The following is a 21,033-nucleotide window of genomic DNA, read 5'->3' as shown; positions in this document are numbered from 1 at the left end:
TTTCTGACAAAAATCCCAGACGAACGTCAAAACTGGTTTTTGACAACATCCTGAAACTTTCTTTCCAAAGCCCTGTGCTAACAACGTGTGTCAATATTAACAACTATGAAAATTCATAATGAATTAAAATTCTAATTGATTTGTATTTTTAATAATTAATGATCATGATTGTTCAACCGGGACAAAACTGATCAAATCCATCTTTTAAAAACCCAGAATTAATATTGAGATTGATCGGTTAATTTAAAAGTTTAAACTGTTTTTTAGTTTTTAATCATTGTTAGCTTCCTGCTTCTTGCTCAAGTTTTTTTTTGTTTGTAGGTATAAACACGAGAAAGAAAACTGAGATTAAATCATAAAAGTAGTTGTCTGACAAATAGGAAGTTATTTGTTTGGAACACATGACCTCCACAACTTCCTGTGTTTTTTTTTAGCACACAGGAAGTTGTGTGTAACTTCCTGCTTGTAAGGAAGTTACACATAGGAAGCTTAAGACTTCCACACATGGCACATTGCCATAAATCACAGCCTATGAATGAGACAACCATACAATAAAGTGTTTTCAGTCAGAGGTATTTTCAGAGTTGTTGTAATACTAACTGCTGCAGGAGGACATTTCTCCCCACAGCCATCTTTATTCTCAACAACCTTGAACAATATGAGTTAGAACATTGAATTTCCCATTGGGATCCGTAAAATGTTTTTGAATTGATCTGAAAGTGAGAGTGGACGGGTGAAAGTCAGAAAAGTGCTTTAAATGTAAACCGTTTTCAATAAATTAAATAAAACATGTCTTAAGTCATGTTAATTGTCTAATATCATTATAATTGTTGCTTCCAAAGAAGACAAACAGCAGTAACAGAGGAACTATGTCAATACATTCTTCAATACTCCTTAATTTCTCAGAACAAAACAATAAATCAACGTGAGTCCCACCCAACAGGATCATCATCACCATCATCATCATTGGCCCGGTAAGCCGCTCCTCTGCTGAGGTCACATCGGCCCGCCCATCAGGCTCCGGCGGGATAAAAAGTCCGGACGGTGCCGGGGAAGCAGAAGGACTCCGACAACATAAACTGTTGCTGAAAGCCTCCAGAAAAGCGCTAATTTCAAGACCCAGTAACTGGTAAGGTTATTTCTTTCCCTTATTATTTACGATCGCGATGCATAATGACTTCTGCAAGCCTGTTGATCTTAAAAGTTTAACAGGAAACGTAAAGTTATATTTCTGTTTTCATCACCTGCATTACGCTTTGCTGCTTTATTTTGAAAAGAGTCTTTGGACTGCCTCGCATTTACATCTTAAATAAAACAGTTTAGTAGATTCATGTAAGATGTAAATAAGGAGAAATGTCTTTCAGCTGATAAATAAATAGATAAATAGATAAATAAATAATTAAATGGTTTTTAATGATTCACAAGTTGTGCAAAGAGCAGAAACTGAGTGAATTTCAGATGCATAAAAGCTGGTAAATCTGGTGATTTCACACTTTTTTGAGCAGTTTGATCTGAGTTCAGCTCAGTACTCGTTTCCTTTCCTGCAGACTCTCTTCATGGGTCACATACTCTGTTTTATGCACATTATCTGATCTCAGTGAGCGTCTTCAGCTGGGTTTGTGCCTCATGCTGATGTTTGTGACTCACAGAATAAGCCACGGCTGTTGAACCAGAAGATGAGGGTGAATCACTCGGGGGTTTCAATGCTGGGCTGCCGAGGTCTGAAGAAATAAAACACTTCTGACTTCATGTTTGACCTCCATTTTCATCCAGACTCTGCCTCTGCATCTCATAAATGCCTCAGTGTGTCTCCAGCCCTCAGAGTGGGGCTGAGTAACAACTACTCACTGTCTTTCTGCTGACCGCTGGCATTTAATGTCCAAACTCCCCATTCTTTCATCTTTTCTTTCCCTGAAACTCCCTCACTCCCTATTGTGCCCTCAGTTTGTCCTCCTTCCTGAAATCAACACCTGTGCGTCTGCCTCTGCTGAGCCTTCCAGTTTGTATTTCTACCTGATAAGGATTTCCCAGAGTTGTTGCACAGAGGGAGGCTGGAAGGTAACAGTGCAGCTGGTTGTTCTGCAGCGGGACTCTTCAGAAACCAGATCACAGCTGCATTGTTGGAACCTGAAAAGCCTCAGGCAAAGTATTAATAGAGGTTTATAAGTGCTTTACATCACAGGTTTGAACACATTCTCATTAAAATTTATGTAGTTAAACTTGTACGTCTAGATTCATTGAAAAATTTTAGGATCCTAGAATGTCAAATAACTTTTTACCATGATTTTCTTTAAATTGAAAACCAACTGATATAAAAAAAGTTACACAAGAACTGAGCTGTAGTTACGAATATACTCTGCAAAAACACAAAATCTTACTATTTTCTGTTCAGTTTCTAGTTCAAATATCTTATTACACTTGAAATAAGAAAAAACTAATTTACAAGTAACTTTTCAGCAAGACGTAGTAGCTAGTTTTAGGTTTTAAATAAATAATTCCTTCATATTGATGAAACAAATTTCACTTATAGCGTGAGGAAATGTTTTGTCATAAATGAAATAATCTACCAAAGAAACTATATTAAGGATCAATATTAAGGATATTTTTAACTTGAAACAAGCTCATATATCGCCCTGAAAAGTTACTTTACGTTAATTTTGTCTGGTTTCATGTCGACTAAGATATTTGCACAGCAAAAAAACTCACATTAAACACCTTTTGCTGACCAGTTATTAACTGGTAAATCTAAAAATAGTTAACACATCGGCTCTGCATTGTTCTTTTCATCTTTTTAGCTGGAAAATAATCCTTTCCTATAAATTGTCAAGCGTATAAGGAATGCTATGGTATTCCGGTTTAGGTGATAAAATGTTTGTTTTCTTATTCAAAAAGGAATTTAATCATTTACTTCTTTATATTTTAATAAAATAAGCTTAAGTGGTAAATGAAATATCTTCATAATGTGCCATTTTTTTACTAATTAAAAAAAAAAGATTAGTTGAAGTGTAGATTGAAAGTAGAGTTGCCATTGTTCAAAATGAGTTAGTTTGAACAAACTATACCAGATAAATAATTATTGGAGATTATAGATTTTATTGACAGAAGGCAAAGCGGAGCATTAAAAATGGAAGCTAACAGAAGAGGCTTCAGTAACGTATCAGATCAGAAACAATAAGTTTACACATTAATCACATGACCTAGAAAACCAAAACCTGTTGTGGCGTCTTTATTGTGCTGTGATGAGGAGGAAGAATAAAGAAATAAATAAAAACTTGGTGCAGGCATGTTGAACGCTGTTCCTCACAACCAAACCATTCACAGTTTAGCATTTTGGTCATAAAGGAATTTTTCACATGCAACCTTTTACTGCACATCGTCATCATTACAGATCTTCTCTGATGCTCTCATCGCTCAGATGGTGGGCGGCACTAAAGACCAGTTCCATAAATACACAGAAATGTCTCGCACCAGGTGGCATCTGCTTCCAGCTTTGGACATAACTGCAGCGCGCAGGCATGTTTGTGCGAACCTATCGCCGGCGTCTGTTGTATTTGTTTGCAGTGCTTAAGTTCTCCATCTTCAACTGGCTATTATGAGTCACGGTCTGACCTCAGCTTCTTTAAAGATGTTTTCATGTTGTCTTTTCTTATTTGACCCACTAAGAAGAACCACACTCTCTCCAAGCTGCATGCTCTGTTCCAGATGTTTCGGATGTTAACTTTGTTTTTTTTATGACTGGAATAAATATTTATGCATCGACTTGGTAACAGAGCCTTGCAAAATTATTCTGAAACCTTAAATTTATCTCATTTTGGAACAGTAAGGATCTTGTGCTATAAAACCAACACAAAGTAGCAAATTTTTTGAAGGGTTATCACGAGTTGAATAGTTTATTTTTATGTGAACAACAATGAAAAATGTGTGGTGTTTATTTGTAGTCCTCACCCTTTAATATGGCGCCCTTAAATAAAATTCAGGGCCTTCAGAATAATTGATTAGTAAATAGAGTGAATTTATATGGAGTTTAATAGAAACTGTGGCTGTTGTTAATGCTTGTGATTAATCTAAATATGTTAATACCGTCTAATCCAGATTATTCACCTTACCTATGTTGGTCTAAAAGCCTCTTTACTTAGTTCAAAGCAGCTCGTTACCCGGTCTTGTACTGCTCAGTTTGCTCCGTGGCAAATTTCTCTTACAAAACATAAACAGCAGTAAAGTCTGGATAAAACCAAGGTCACGTGTAGCCTGCATAATGAAATGTTGAATTTTCCTTCCAGTTTATAGCTCACAACTTTAAATTAAGATTTGAAACAAAAATACTTCTTTGGGAGCGTTATGAACATAAAAGCCTGGAAAACAGGCATTTTTTTTTTTATGCACGTTTCTTAAAAGATATCAACAGAGTTGATCATAGTAATTAATTAATACTAATAAAGATGTTCTGTAAAGGCTATTGCTGAAATAATTCAGGAGTGTAGAGAAAAACTGACAATTCACAGTGGAACGCGGTGATGGCAGTGTGATGCTGTGGGGATGATGCTCTTCTCAGCAGATAATGGTTACGAGGGAATCAGATTGTGATATTAAGGTAAAAACAAGAGAAGTCTGGCAGTGAACCTGTGAGACGGTTTAAATAACTTCAGATATGTTGGAGCTTCGCCTCCCTGCTGGACACCAACCCTGAACTAACAGGCAGAGGCATTAATGGCCTAGTCAAAGTTTGGACCTGGACTCAAACGAGAATCTGTTGCAATACTTAAAAACTAATTTTTATTGGCACTCTACTGTATATGCTACTTTGTGCTCCATTTTACAAATTAGGACGATTTTATCTTGGTCTGTTACACAAAAATGCAAAATTTTGAAAAAAATAAATATGTTGTGGATATTTTAATATTTCTTTAGTTATTAATGTTAGAAATGTGTTTTAGTTTTGCTATGAGCTCATTTATAGATGTGTAGATTTACACATTCCCATGTGCATACTTGTTTTTATTTCATTTAGTGTATTCAATTTATTTCATATTTAGGTCATATTTTTGTTGCATGAGTTATTGCAATAAACTATAAAATTGTTGTTTTGAGACCATTTTCAAGTGATTTAAAGGAAGAACAGATTCTCAAGGATCAATGAACTTTAAATCCCAATGAACATTTGACACTGCAACTGGAAGACATGTTAAATATTCAAGATAAACAAACAAAACAACAAATAAAAGGAATTATGAAGTATGTGTAAACAAAATTGCCAAGGTTAGTTGAGCTCAAAACACCAGACTGAAGACTTTTATCATTCAGTTTTTAGTAGAAATAGAGAAAGAAAAAAGAAAAGCGATAAATCATAAAAAGTACCTCAATCATTATTGAGTTACTTTTAATTTATCATGTAATTAATTTAATTATTCCTTACTGCAACAGGCCTGGTTGTCTGCATACTGCGGCTTCCTTTCCTCTTATATGTAATAAAGTTGCAGAAACTTGGACCCGTTCCAGTGCTGATGTTCCCCTAAATGGGCCCCTGCATGTCAGGCCTGACAGGCTGGGAGGGACATGTGTTCATATCTGATATTCTGATGAGTGTTTTCGTGCATACATGCTTCGTTATCCAGTTTTTTGTTGTTGTTGTTTTTTTTAAACCCAGAGGACTGTCGGCCGTTTGAGCAGGAAACACATGTTTTCAGCTGACACGGCTGCAGAGGCGGCTGAATGGGTCAGAACAGATGCACAAAAGGAAACAAAAAAGAAACTGCTGTGTCTTTGTCACTCTGCCAGTGAGGCTCTTGTATCGGGGGAGGGGGGGTATGTGTGTGTGTGAGCGTGTTTTTATTTGACTCGGGCATGTATAGTTTCTGCCGGGGGCTGTGCAGTTTGCGGTGAGTTTATGCGTTAAATGCCGTGCATGTGGCGTTTGCTTTACTGAACACTGGGTGAAACAAGCAGTAGATTCAGGATTATCCCCACGTTCCTGAGCACTTTGTTCGTTTTTTTGAGAGCGCCTGCCGATGTAGCTGTTTTACCTCACATACATTTTACAACACGTATTTAATGAGCTCAGAGAGTGACTCACTGGAGATTGCACATGGCAGAGAGGAGGCTTCAGGTGGTTATTACTGGATCTCTGTTATGCACATGCTCTGTGAAGGAAGTTCCCTTTTCAACATTGAAGGGTTTTTTTGGGAATCAGTCTTACTACTTATTTATGTCTTGCACAGCTTTCTCATTTTCTGTTTTAGTGCATCCTCCTGTCATCTTTGACTGTTGGGACTCATGTTTATTCACACTCAAATGTGTGGCAGCAGAATCTCGGTTTTTATTCCCGTTTTTGCAGAATAAATGTTCTTGGACCACAAGGAACCATTCTGAAGTGCACTGCAAAAACACTAAATATCACAAAGTATTAGTAACATTCGTAACATACAAAACTAACTTACAAGTTACTTTTCAGCAAGATATAGTAGCTTGTTTTAAGTAAATAATTCCTTAGTATTGATTTAAAAAATACTGGTTCCACTACTGGCAGATTATTTCACTTATAACATGGGAAAATGTCTTGTAAGTGAAAAAACCTGCTAGTACTTCATTTTAAAATCAACATTAAGCGATTAATATTGTCTTAAAACAAGCTCTGATATTTTGTTAATAAGGCACTTGTACTTGCCGTGAGACAAAGCGAAGACATTTACACCAGAAACTGGACAGAAAAGTGTAGAGTCCCAATACACCTGCATGTCTTCTGAGGCTTGTCTCTAAGCACAACTAGAAACTGAATGTTTTGTCCACCCTTCTTCTGCAAACTAGGTCAAATTTAGTCAGGCTGGATGGAGAATATTTGTGCTATGACACTTCGTGTTGGATTACAAGTTAAAATCCCAAGATACTTTGAAATCTGTGAAGAAGTTCATGCAGTGCGAATGCTTCTGCAAACCACTTCTTTTTATAAACTCAAGATGGAAACATTAGAAGGTCTATCCCAGTTCTGTTCTTTATTTTTAGTTGTTGCCTTGCTTTAATGTGTTAAAGCATTATTGTAGTCAGCCTTTTATAACTGCAGGGTTTTCCACGTCATGTTGTCTGATGTGGCGGTTCTTCTGTGTTTAACCAACAGTAAATTACAAATTTCCTGTTTATTCATTTTGGAAAACAAATTGGTCTTTTCTATCTGATGTAATTAAACCATAGGAGGGGTCTTCATTAAAGGGAATGTACACAAAAGAGGGAAATTAATTCAAGGTGGACTTGAAATATGTGAGTCCTGCACTGACTCCTAAAGTTTCCTCTGAACTTGAATAAAACTGGAAGTGGCCTTCGAGTTTCCTCTGGTACTAAATGTTTACAGCCCTTCTGCTCCAGTGGCAACCCGTTTTGCCTGCTCAGTGTTTGACGGAGGAAGTGAACTGAATGCAGGAACAGTTCAGCTGGGAGAAGGTGACCAATATTGACATTTTCCTGTGATTGTCTCACTTGATGACATATTAGTGACGAAAGATAAAAATAAAACAATATGTGGGACTCATTGGTAGTAACATTTTTGCAGATCCTTACATTTCCTGCCAGCAGTGATTTTATTTTTGCGTTTGTGAAAATGGTGCAGGATAAGCACAACATGTTTTATATTTTATAATATTTTGCACTGTCATGGGGTTAAAGAACAGCATGTCCGCTCGGAGTCCCTAAAAGTGTTCATATGTAGATGTTGAAAATGTTAATAAACAATCTGATTTAGTTTAGTGAATCCAAAGGAAACTCTTCTGATAAATTGTTGTTTGTCTTCCAGAAAATTGAGCAAAACTGAAACGGCAGAAAACCTGGAAAAGTCATGATGATTTTATATCAAGGGATCTTCCTCCTTTCTGCCCTCTGCTGCTGTCTAGCGGACAATGTAAGTATTACAGGGTGGTTATAAACCCCCATTATTTCTAAATAATGCACGTTAAAACATAAACTAAGGGTAAAATATAATCTTACTGTGCTAAAAAAAATTCAGCGCATATATGTTTTTAAACAATGTTATTAATGTGGTCTGTAACCCAATTAAATAATATTGAAACTTTATTCAGCTTTTCTATTAAGAAGATAAAATGTGAAAAAAGTTTTTAAGCAACTTAAAAATGCAAGTTGGGACATTGCAAAGTGTGTAAAAAAAACAAAGCAAATTTCATAAACCCACAACAAAACACAGTGAACATGAAATCTGTAAATGTGTAAGAAGAAAAACATGATGTAGTATTTTGAGAAAAAAATAAATTTGATGGCAGAAACATTTCTCAGAAAGGCTGGATTTTTGCTGCATTTTTGTCGAACATTTTTTCCTGGTAAGAAACCTGGATTCTTCAAAGGTCAGGAAATGTCAAACTTTTCAACCTGTGGACCCAAAATAACAATGCCAGAGAATGGCATTGCCCTAAAAATACATTTCCGTTAATCTATTTAGAAATAAACATAAAGTTAGATACTTTTAAAAGGAATTTCTTTGGTAAATACGATTCAAAAGTATACTCCTACACATTATTTAATAAGACATTTAGTGGTGTATTTACTTATTTTATTTATCTAGTTTTGTCCTTTTTGGGCCTGCATCCACCTCAGGGGTCACATTAATCTGAAAATCTGTTATGGAGGTCATGCTGTTGTCCGTTCTAAACGAAACCTTCTTTCTGCAACGAAACCATGCTTTCACCTGCATCCAAATGCATCAAACCAACAATGTTTGTTAGTTCTTCCTTAAAATCAGTGCAGTTTCCTAAACATATAATATGTTTTCTGTATTTTTTTTGTGATTTAAATATGGGTTCATGAGGGCTGCAAATCACTGTGTTCAGTCATAGGAGTTTTGAGAAACTTTCTTGGACTTGAGGTTGCAGAAAAATTCTCCACAGACTGTAGAAGATCCACTTTTTGCCCTCATTTTGACTTCAGGGGAGAGTTTCTGTAGAGGCTTTAAAAAACATTCACTTTAAAAATTTTAATAGATTCTTTTATTTTTTTAATGGTGGAACACTTTAGTTCATAAAGTTCAGAGTCTACCCAAAATACCCAGCAGTTCTTTCCAGTCCTGAAATAAACCTCCAGCATGTTTCCTTGATGTTTGCAGGTGTCGCTGCTCCGCAGCAAGAGAGGGACCAGATTTTACAGAGGTGAGCCCGACCGGCAGCCAGCTAGACGGACGCTTTTGATTGTTCAGTTGAAGAAACCTTCACCTTCCTTTGAAACATCCTGTGAGCCTCATGATGTTTTTCTTTATCTTCCTCTGTATCATTATAACCGTCACCTCCACCATGTTGTCTTAAAGTCCTTTGCTGTCAGTCATCCTCCTTTTAGTTGTTCATGTCTGAATCAAACTAATGTTAAAGCTGGAGTATGAAACTTTTATAAAAAATAATAAACATGTTTTTTTACATATTTGTTAAAAGTGTCACCGTGTTGCGACAGTGTAAGAGGAGACAGATAATCTGTGAAAAGACCGTTCTCCGTCTGAAGAAATGCACCGCTTCCGGTGAAAAACAACCAATCAGAGCCAGGAGGCGGGTCTTAGTGCTGTCAATCATGCTTGTGTATACACTGCTAAATGTGTTAATGGTGGAGAAACAACTTACCATTCAAGGAAAACTGTTTATCTCCTTTTCCGTGGCTGAGTATTCACGATACCATCAGGAAGAAGCTGTGACCTATTAGAGAGAAAGGGGGGAATGAGCAGCACGTACACAAGCTTGATTCAGAGTGGCTCTGATTGGTTGGCACTGGGAACACTGGGAGAAGATAGAAAAGCTTGATTTTTTTTCACAGATTATCTGTCTCATACTACACTGGCAGTTTTAACAAATATGTACAATGATATATATTTTTAATAAAAGTTACAGCTTTATTAATGTCCTGTTGATTTGCCTGTTTTCTAACTGTTTTTATGCGTTTCCTCAGTCCTGTGTGTGGATAGTGAAATGTCAGCCGTGCGTAGCTTTGGCGACACTTGGCTGCGCTGGAAAGGACAGCGCGTGGAGTTTTGCCGTTGCGCGTTAAGAGGAAGAGAGCTTTGTCATGTTGTGCCTGTCATCAGTGAGTCGGACTTAACACAAACACAATCAGAACCATCTGACTTACCTGACCCGTCCTCTGTCTCTCTCTCTCTCTCGCTCTCTTTCTGTCGCATCTTAATCACCCGTCTGCTTGCCAGCCCTCACCAAGCTGCCCGTCTTCCTTTATAGCTCAGTCTTTACCTCTAACTTGCTGTTACGACCTCAGCTGATTATTTTATGTTGGCCCGACTCGCTCACGTTTCCACTTCCCTGTTATTTCACTGCATCCACATGAAGAGCCGCTGCTCTCAGTTTAGTCTGAGATTATTTGAAAATACTCCTGCCAGACCAGCATTTGTGCGCATTTTCACCCCCATTGAGAGATTCTTCGAAGCATGATTAACCCTCCCTCAGACAAATTGCAACCACATTTTCCATTTTTCATACAACCCCTTCCAAACATGGCTTGACATAAAACAAAACCAGCATTGGTTAACACTTAAAACTTGTTTTTTACAAATCCTTGGCAGGGAAGGGAGCCATGTCAAACCGCGTAAACGAAGACATTTGCATACTACTTAAACCCACAGTTCTTTAATTTTCTTTGACCAGTGATGACAAATCACTCAGATTAAAATTGTTTAAGCTGTTGCTGCTCTGAAGAGCTGGATGACGTGGGGCTGACTAAACGCCTCTGTCTGCCTTTTCTTTTTCCAGACTGCTACGTGTCCCAGTGCTACAACGGGGGAACCTGCAAGGAGGCCGTCTACTCGTCCGACTACATCTGTCAGTGTCCCCCTGGCTTCAGCGGAGCTCAGTGTGAGATCAGTAAGTACACACGTGACACTCTAATCTGGGTCATAATAATTACAGACTAAATTGTAAAAAAGTGACCAAACAACAGTGCAAAACCACAAATATTCAGAGAAAAGCCGTAAAACCTGACAGAGACGTTGAGGTTTTTCCCTTTTTGTTACGTCTCAACATCTAACTTCAATGTACTTGAAGTTGTATCGATGTTAAGTTATTAAAATGATTCGGGTTTATCAGTTGGATGTATGTCTGAACTTTGACTAGGCCGTTGCGACCCAGAGTCCATTGTAGAACTGAAAGTGTTCAGGGCTGTTTTCCTGCCGGGAGGTGAACATCTGCCTCAGTCTCAAGACTTTTGCAGCCTCTGAAAGGTTTTATTCCAGGATTGTTCCGTCTTTAGCTCCAGCCATCAAGCCTCCCCACATCATTATACTGCCACCACCATAATGTGGGGTGTCAATATTTTTAAATACAAAAGCACGAGCATAAACTGGTGGCCCACTTTAGACATAAATATAAGAAAATCCAAAGAGATGATGATTGGTTTTAGGAAAAATAAAAATGTCGTCACCTCTTTGTACATTCATGATCAAGCAGTTGAATTTATGGAAGAATACAAATATATTGGGACCATCACTGACAATAGACTTTGTTTTGACAAACACGTAGGAAGCTCACCAACATGGACACTTTTATCATAAACTAAGACATTTTAAAATGGATAGTAGTTTTATGGAAATGTTTTATAGCTGTTTTATTGAATCTGTTCTTGTCATTTTATTTGCTGGTATAAAACAAAAACCGCATTCAATGCTTCAATGCCAGTGCAAAATTGCCAATGCCTTTCTAAGCAATATCTCTACCCTCCACAAAGCAGATCCCCCAAGAAAGCTCAAGCAATTTTAGCTGCATCTAACCATCCCTTGTTTCATTTTCTCTTTTACCATCAGGAGGCAGATTTGCTTTAAAAAGCTGCAGAACCAACAGATTTAAGAATTCATTTTCTCCTGCTTTTAATGGCCTTTTAAATACTTGAGTTGAGTGTTGTGATGTTTTTAAAAAAAAAAAATCTTATTTACTGTATTTATTGTTGGTGAATGCTTATTCTGCTGGCTGTAGTATAAATTGACCCATAGGGGATATTAAAGATACCCTGAATTTTGAAGGCAGCATTCATTAAGACGTTTTTCTGACTCTTGATAAGGTCACAGTCTGGCTGGGTGACTCCACAGCTGCTGTCATAGACCTGTGGTCTGAAGAGAAGAAAAAAGATGGATCATAAACCATGGAAAGACATTCTGGGACTTGAATGTTTTTGTTTCAGTGGTTTTAGGGACACCCCACCCTTGGATAATTATCCGAAGGCCAGCCAAGTGCTTTTTAGCAAAAGTGCAGCCAGTTAATGTGGCCATATTTTGTGTGTGGTCACTGCTTTAAACCACTAATATGGAAACTATGATATTAATGCTATTGTAAAGCATGTTATGGATTTATACAATATACAAAAAATAATAACAACAATCCTTCATAATTTGTTTTAAGGATCTATAGTAAGTCAATAAAATATTCCAAAGAGATACTGCAGATTTATCCTGGAAAAGTTTATGCCCTTTTTCCAACGCTATTTGCTTTACACCAACTGGTGCAATGCATAAGGAGGCAGTGGCTGACTAGTCACTCATCTATTGTTCTACACCCAATAGAATGCCTCTTTATTATTTATTTTTCTTCCGTCTCCGTATCTCTGAGCCCACCCACAAAAGTGGTATCAAAGCGTCGGCTCGAACCCGGCATTGGAGCTATTACTTTTGGTGGGATTTGGAGTTACCATGGCGGCGTAAAGAGCAAAAAAGCGACCCCAAAATCACTAACGAGCTCACCATGCAAGGGGACGAGGCAACCAGTAAATCCTGAAAATACCCTATTTTTGAGGATTTTCTGTGTCGACAAAACTTTATGTAGAATCGCCATTCAAACTTCATTTTGTAGATACGTGATCTCTTTTAAAGTGAAGACAGCACGTCAATATGTATTATGGTTTGTCCACAACTTCTTTCTAAGCGACCCAAAGTTTTGGATTTTGGAAAAATCAGAGTGTGAAGGTCATCGCTAGAGTGAGAGTCAGAGCGACATTTTGACCCCAAATCATTTTTTAACTCGCCTCACGCTCACAAATATTGCATGATTGGTATCAAACTTGGTCATGACATTGATACGCGTGCCTGCTCGGTCAAATGTTTTCAAAATTATCTAGCGCTTACAGTTTTCTCCAGGTGCTTCAGAGCAAAGTCATGCGCCAGGGTAGCAGACAGATCTCACTGATTCACTTCCATGTATTTCTGAAAAATTACAGACCTTGGCACACACTTTTTTTATCTCATCGCTGTTAATACTGTGAGTGAGGTAGAGATATGAATGGCGGGACTATGTGAGACGACAAATAGCCCTCTCATATGCTTCAAACGGTTTTCGAATATGTATTACGGTTCCCGAACGGGAAACTGTTTTTTGCAATGCTTTTTTTAGTCAAACTGGCTGGCTCAAACAGAGAATTGTCTCCCCCTGGATGTCTCACTCACAGCTGGCAGAGAGGATTATTTACCATGGCAACGGAACCCAGAGCAGGGAGAGGTGCTGAGGACTACAAATACGCATCACTGTAGTTCGAACTACTAGTTCAGTTAAAACAGAGGAGGACTGAGCTGGCCTTTAGAAAAACTTGCTGCTATGGGCTGTATATAACTAATTTAACCCTGTCACTGTTACACATGGGATGAGTTTGGCCCTTTGAAATGAAGCTTACTGAAAATTTCAAAATAAAAGCCCTTGAAAATTTTTACATCAGGTCATTGCTTTTTTGAGCCTTATATGACTGATTTAATCCAATGACTGTTACACATGGGATGACTTTGACCCTTTCAAATGAAGCTTAACAAAAATTTCAAAATAAAAGCCTTGGCAATTTTTACATCATGTAATTGCTCTTTTTGGCTTTATGTGACTGGTTTATCCAAAGCAAAAAAATTTGCTCATTTTAGCTAATACACTTACTTTATCATACTGAATGTTGCATGTCCAGCTTACTTAACATTCTTGTGATTCTCCACATGCTATTGATTACATTGCAGCTTTCTTTAGCATTGATGCTAATTCTTAGCATCACAACGCTGGGTCCAAACCGACGGGCACACTTTGGCAGGCCCCAGTTAAATTTCTTCAGGAATTTTCTAGTTGAGAAATTATTGCTTCCTGCGTGGTGCTGAAGTTTTAAATTTTACCCAATCGCTAACGTTTAGCCGTGACGTATGTGACGCGCCAGTTCGACGCTATGGAGCTTACCGGAAACTGCCCACATTGTAAACAATCATCCTCCACTGCTAAGAGAGAAGGGCCAAGCGGAACGAGATGGCTGTTAATGTTAACTCAGTATTTAGAAGCGTGGTTGACTTTACTTCCTCTGCTGTCATTGCTAAAACTACAGGCAGACTACAATATAAAACAGCGCAGAAAATTGTCGTTATTTTTCACAACTTCTCCTTCTGTTCTCTGATTGGTTGGCGCGTTTGAATTGTACCTCAGGGAATCTAAGAAATCAGGAAAAACCCAGACTGAGCAAAAAGAAGCAGTGTTTTGTTGTTACCTTAATTTTATTGATTTGTTATTCTCTACCCAGGCGTCACCGCTATTGATTGTCCGAAACTAATATGGCCGCGGCACATGCGCTGTATGCCGTTCGAAATTTAGCACGTTGACGTTTTTTGCTATCAAACAGAGCAGGAGCACTGATTGCCAGCGGAGTAGAGTAGGTACTCAATTGCTGGATCACTGCTAATCTAAACTCTATCAAATGAATTTTAATGACTGTATTTCTTTGTCCATCAGACACCAATGAGAAATGTGCAGTGGGTCAGGGCGAAGGGTACCGCGGGACCTGGAGCATCAGTCAGACTGGAGCTGCGTGCATCAACTGGAACTCAACTTCTCTCAGAGGAAGAAGGTTCACAGCTCAAAAATTTGACGCCAACAGCCTTGGGTTGGGCAATCACAACTTCTGCAGGTAAACCACAACCAGAACAGCTGCTGAAAATGACAAGTTTCTTGATGTTCCATAAATCCAATTGTATACAAATCAGCAAGAAATTAAGCCATTATCCATGTGTTTGGTTTTAGTAATATGATTGGAATTGTTATCAGAAAGGAAATTATTTCTCAAAAAGTACTTAAACTTTTTGCATAAAAATGCAACTCGTAGTCACAATTTGACTTAAACTAAATTTAGAGTTGAACTATTAAGCAGACTTTGGTAACTTGTAATTTATCATATTTGTTTGACTTAGGTTAAGGATTGGACTAATTGGACTAAAAGTTGGTTTTTAACATTTTATTTGGGAGAGTGACTTGTAGTTACTGTTGTCTTTTTGTTGAGACATTTTCAGATTTTTATATATATATATATATATATATATATATATATATATAATATATATATATATATATATATATATATATATATATATATATAACTTGTAACTTGTGCTTTCTTTGACTAATATTTTACTTGGTCTGACCTTCTGAAATACTCAAATGTGAAAAACATGCAACAAAATAGGAAACCAGGGCTTTTTCACTAGAGCACAACACATTTCTGTTGAGCAGAAGTTCTTAAATATAAAAGTCAAATAACTGGAAACAATTCTGCTGCAAAGCCATCATTGATATTTGTTAAAAATCCGTAAAAAAAGAATGTTTTATGTAACTATGGGTTGTTCACACCCTTAAATGATCTATTTTTTTACCTCAGGAATCCTGATCACGACAACGCACCATGGTGTTACGTCTATAGAGGCACACAGGTAGCCTGGGAGTTCTGCTCTGTGCCCAAATGTCCTGAAGGTAAAACAACAAAAAGAGAACACACACAAATGATAAAAACAAAATGTAGGAAGCTTGCCAATAACACATTTCTTGTGTGTGTTTGAGCAGATAAGAACAGAGAGTGCATGGTGGGCTTAGGTCAGAATTATAGAGGCACTGTTTCTGTCACGAAGAGTGGCTCCAAGTGTTTGCCGTGGGACTCTCCTGCCATCAGACGTAAGGTGAACAATGCCTGGAGATCGAACGCCTTGAACCTGGGGCTCAGCAACCACAATTTCTGCAGGTAAAAATCACGCTTTAATTTTGTTTTTACCCTATGACGTGTAGAGAAATGATTGTAACTCTGTTTTTTTCCCCCGTTTTTTAACAGGAACCCAGATGATGATGCTGCTCCTTGGTGTCACACCTACAAAAATATGCAGCTGACCTGGGAGCTTTGTGACATACCCAAATGCTGTGAGTGAATTTCATGATTCTTTTTCATTGAAGCTTTTAATTGACAACAGCACTGCCCACAAATGCTAGTCCTCTGGTGAAAATGTTTATTAACGAGGGAAGAAACACTGTGTACAGAAACTAGGGGCTTAGAATTTTATCGTAATATTTTGTGGTACTATTATGATAACAGTAAAGATTATGATTTAAAAAAAACTATTTATGACTTATTTTATAGGTAGTTGTACGGTTGTAACTGCACGACACAGCATTCATAGCACCACAAACATGAACATTATTCTTGAAAAACATTCCCATGTGAATATAAATTACTTTAAAAAGTGTAAGTTATATCACTAAAATTGCACTCAGCAGTTCTAAATCATTTTTGAATGTACTGATATTTATTAATGTGGTCATGGAAAAACATTGAAGAAAATGGCAAACGAATAAATCAACAGGTAATGCCACCATCACCTAGCAACCCCAGCAAAGTTCCAGCACATTTGGTCAGCTGGTTTTACCACTATATGTGCTGTATAATAGCTGCTCAAAAAGACAAGTGTTTTGCTGTTGACTTTTCATCTAGAAACCACTTACTGCATCCTTCTTGGTTGTGCAGGAGGCGCCACTTCTGCTTTTCAAAGATGTACAATTTTATAATTGCACATGTGTTTGCGGCCATTTTTATGTGTGAATGTAAATGGAACTGAGTAAATTAAAATCTCATTATCTAAGAATGATTTTGGGCAAAAATGCAATGAACATGTTTTCCTAATCTGTCGAAGGAGGTATAATATGTCACCTTTAAAAATGTTTCAGGAACATTTATATTTTCAAAGTGTTGGACTCAGAGTAAAGCATGGATTCTTCTGAATGTTACTCTCCTGCAGTAGAAGAGACATTAATTTTAAGGCTTTCTACACCTGTACTAAGTATGTTTTTTCTTCTGTATTGTAGCGACACATCCATCCGTCATCACCACTCCTGGCATACGCGCTCCCACCACTAACAACAACAATGGAGGTACTTTAAGACAACTTAAACAAATCCTCAGTGGATTCAGTGTTCTTTGTATTAAAACTTCACGCTGACTCTCTGCAGCAACGTGCGGCCAGCGCCTGGACAACACCTTGAATCGCCCAGCTTTCCGCATGGTCGGAGGCAGATACAGCGACATCACGGAGCAGCCGTGGCAGGCCATCATCAACGTTTACCAGGCTCGCCTCAGGAGACACTTCCACCGCTGCGGAGGAATCCTCATCGACTCCTGCTGGATTCTGTCTGCAGCACATTGCTTCGAAATCAAGTATGTCCTCCACCTGTCTGCACACACGTTAATAAAAAAGAACACACCAAAAAAAAAAAAAGATTTTTTTTTTCTGCAGCATGTCAGAAGGTTACCATTATTTTTCAGTGACAGCGCTGACAAGTTGGAAGTGGTTTTGGGAAGAACCTTCCGGAAGCAGAACTCCAGCAGTGAGCAGATTTTTAAAGTTGAGAAGTACTGGATCCATGAGAAGTTTAACAATGAAACATTTGACAACGACATTGGTGAGTAGACTTTTACTATACACTAGCTCTTTTTAATTTTGTTTACAGCAACAGCTGAAGAGTACAGAGTTTCACCGAGATGTAAAGTTATCAATAAAAGCAGAATAGGAGACTCAAACTGAAGTGTTTTTCCTCAGTGATGATGATATGGAAAGCTTTAAGTGGACTGTGAAGGCTTGTAAAACTTTAAAACGTCCCACATCTTCCCTGAGCATTAGCCTGACTTTCCTCTGGTCACTTTCCTCTGCCAGCTATTTTGAAGCTTCAGACGGACATCGGCTTATGTGCTGTGGACTCTCCAGAGGTTCATCCAGTTTGTCTGCCTGAAGGCGGGCTGGTGCTGCCCGACTGGACCGAGTGCGAGATCTCAGGCTACGGAAAAAACTCAGAATGTAAGAAAACGCACTAGTGCTTTTGTGGAAATATTCATATAGGATCGTTGCATAATCCCAGATATTTGAATCTTTCTCCACAGTTTCTGATGAGTATTCGGAGCGTGTTAAACGAGGATACGTGCGGCTTTGGCCCAAAGAGCGCTGCGTTCCAGAGGTTCTGTCTGGACGGACCATCACCTCCAACATGCTGTGTGCAGGCGACACCCGAGGGCTCGACGACGCCTGCAAGGTCAGAACGGCTCAATTCAGCCTTACAAACAAATTACACCCCTTGAAGTTTTTAAAAGTTCAGTGTATTACATTTCAAACTCAGTTTCATTTTGGGGCATATCAAGATTATGAATGTCCTCAAAGGGCCGGTTGTTGTAAAACGTGTTGATAAAATACGTTAATAAACCTCTGAAATTTGTATAATTAGTCGTCTTTGCACTCAATGAGTACTTCTCCAGAAAGTTAAATAATACTGAACATCTTTTCACATTGAGGTAATTTGGCAGAAAATCTATGAAAACTACAGGAAAAGATTCTGGTGTTAATCTTCTGAGATCAAAAGCCCAAATCTTTAGAAAAATTCTGGATTCTGATTGGTTTCTTATTGAACAATGATGTTGAAGTTCTAAATTTAAATCTGAAAAGTGTCATCTAATGGACTTTTTGAACATTTAGACAAAACTTTTTCCCATCGCTGGAAGAACAAAAAGTTGGACAGCCATTTTTAAGTCTTTCAAGAAATTCTTCATTAAATTTACTTTGACTAGCCCATCATAACACATAAATATGCTTTGATTTTTATTTTTTTTTAGGTGTATTTGAGTACTAAAATACAAGCCAAATAGTTTAGATTTTTGTTTATAAAAGTTGTTAAAAAGTTTCTTTATCTTTCTGTTTCACAACTACAAACCACAGTGTGTTTATTTATGTAATTAAATCAAAGAAGTTTAATTTATTCATGTGGATTTTCTCTAATTTCCCCCACAGGGAGACTCTGGCGGCCCCCTGGTGTGTCGAACCGAGGACCGGATGACTCTGATGGGCGTGATCAGCTGGGGCGACGGGTGCGGCCACAAGGATAAGCCAGGGGTCTACGCACGCGTCACCCATTACGTCGACTGGATCAACAGCAAAGTTAAAGCAAACCCGGTCTAAAGTTGGAGAAACTGCGAAAACAAATGTGTAGTTAAATGACTCATAAACTCAGAGGACCAGCGGTTTATCTTGATGATAGACGGAGAAATCCACCGGCACTCTGTTTTAAGAACGGATGGAGGTTTGAAGTCAGCAGGACAGAAACACACCGGAGGGTTTTGTGGAGTTTTGTGGAGTTTAGCGTAGCTCAGTGTCCTCAATGTTTCTAGTCTTCTCTGTTGTGATCGGACTGTTTCAAAAGTGTTTTGTCCTCCTTCTGGAGGGCCGTTGTTTAATAATTCTGACGTTTTCTGTTGTTTCCTAATGACAAAGCTTCTTCCCTGCCTACTGAGTGAATCTAAGAACAATAAGAAAGAAGTTCATAAGTTTCTCTTTGCTTTATTGCAGTTTTACTGAAAGAAATTCGGAGCTGCTGACAGATCTGAAGCACTTTTATTCCCTCTGCCTCGTCAGAGAGCTTTTTAGTAACTCATAGCTACTTTCAAAGAGGGTTTATTTAGTGACGGCATTTATAGGACAATTTTAAATATTGTTTGCCCTTGAGGGATCCTAGACCTGCAACCAAACCCCATAAATAATCTGCTGGTTCAGATTCTGTTTATTTGTGCAGATTTTTTATGATTTTAGCTTCTTAGGTAACGGCAGACAATAACACGGAGGCAAAAAGCAGGAGATTCTCGATCCAATGATCAGTGGAAATCGTCCTCAGTCTCTTTTTTATTACAAACGACAGCTGGGTTGATCCCAGCAAGCATATTTTTGATTATTAGTTTTATATGAATATTTTGTACCATTAACTGCATACTGATTTGCAAAGCTGAACTGTTTAAACTTGCTTTGTTCTGCGATTGTGAGTTTCAGATGTGCTAAATTAATATTTATGTACAGCTTTTGTAGAAATTTTTATGTTTATATACATACTTTGAGTATCATGTTATCAGTAATTTATTGTTCTTGTTATTATAACCTTGTATGTAAACACATTTCTTTCAATAAAATATTTTGAGAGAAAAAATGGTTCAGTGGTTTTACAAAACAAGAATTTGAAACATAAGTTTGACTTTATAATGCATTTTTATATTATATGTCACTTGTAAGCTAAATTAACTTTGAGACAATTGAAACTTGGAAATAACCGGATGTTCATAAAGGAGAAAAAATCCCTAACAATTTAAGACTAATTAGGAAGAAAATCCCTACATAGACCCGATGAAAATGTGCAGACGATGAAATCAGCCACTTTAAAGCTACATTATCTCTCATGAATGGTTAGTTGTTCAGCAGGAATTATACCAGAAGTTTGCTAAACAGTAGCAACAACTTTATAGAGATGTGCTTTAGGGTTAACGCACATCTTATTATAGCCCTAGGCTGGAAGTTGATTAAGTTACACTGCAGGTAGTGTGCTTTCTGTTGTCCGAAGTCACAAAGCAAACAAAAAGTGCAACAGAGTATTGTTTACGTTTGGTTAGTTTCTGCATTTTGTGTAACAAGAAGACATTTTTACAGAGCTCAGATTGTTGTCGGGATAAGAAACGAAGAAGAAAACAGAGGGACTGCAAAAACAACTCACTTTTAAGGATCCTGTTGTTTCTGACATCAGACTTAGATGATTAGCTTTAGTAATTATCTCCATGTAAAAGTCGATGGCGTTAGAAAGAGGAACACACTAACACCAGAGTTAGGGATTAAAATTTACATGTAAGTTACCCCTGATCATGTTTTCTACTGCGTTTCTTCGTGCGCAATCAAAGGACCAATGTCGCCCCCTGCTGGCTGCTGAAAATAGTTCAGCACTGAAT

General features: G+C 37.8%; 1 protein-coding gene across 6 annotated transcripts; it reads left to right on the top strand.

Annotated features, from left to right (window-relative positions):
- Window positions 1-1,013: 1,013 nt before the first annotated feature.
- On the top strand, window positions 1,014-20,246 carry plat (plasminogen activator, tissue). 6 transcript variants are annotated; one of them, XM_044108361.1, is made up of 15 exons: window positions 1,014-1,129; window positions 7,778-7,882; window positions 9,095-9,137; window positions 9,919-10,053; window positions 10,731-10,841; window positions 14,709-14,883; window positions 15,628-15,719; window positions 15,810-15,984; window positions 16,072-16,157; window positions 17,097-17,162; window positions 17,241-17,445; window positions 17,554-17,690; window positions 17,942-18,082; window positions 18,166-18,314; window positions 19,064-20,246. In XM_044108361.1, the coding sequence occupies exons 2-15, from the start codon at window positions 7,820-7,822 to the stop codon at window positions 19,229-19,231; spliced, it is 1,746 nt and encodes a 581-aa protein (XP_043964296.1). In that variant the 5' UTR covers window positions 1,014-1,129; window positions 7,778-7,819; the 3' UTR covers window positions 19,232-20,246. The 6 variants fall into 6 exon arrangements, with proteins under 6 accessions (XP_043964296.1, XP_043964269.1, XP_043964317.1 ...); XM_044108334.1 differs by having other exon boundaries at window positions 9,095-9,218; XM_044108351.1 differs by lacking the exon at window positions 1,014-1,129 and adding an exon at window positions 5,838-5,876 and having other exon boundaries at window positions 9,095-9,218.
- Window positions 20,247-21,033: the final 787 nt, after the last annotated feature.

This window comes from Gambusia affinis, linkage group LG03, assembly GCF_019740435.1.
Source record: "Gambusia affinis linkage group LG03, SWU_Gaff_1.0, whole genome shotgun sequence".
NCBI classification, from domain to species: Eukaryota; Metazoa; Chordata; class Actinopteri; order Cyprinodontiformes; family Poeciliidae; genus Gambusia; species Gambusia affinis.
Note: the sequence above shows the minus strand (reverse complement) of the source record. Positions and strands in the feature narration are given on the sequence as shown.

Coding starts and splice junctions, on each gene's coding strand:
- plat (XM_044108334.1), top strand. CDS start 7,820: ATGATGATTTTATATCAAGGGATCTTCCTCCTTTCTGCCCTCTGCTGC. Junction 9,219..9,918: donor ACCTTCCTTTGAAACATCCT/GTGAGCCTCATG, acceptor GCGTTTCCTCAG/TCCTGTGTGTGGATAGTGAA. Junction 18,083..18,165: donor CTACGGAAAAAACTCAGAAT/GTAAGAAAACGC, acceptor CTTTCTCCACAG/TTTCTGATGAGTATTCGGAG.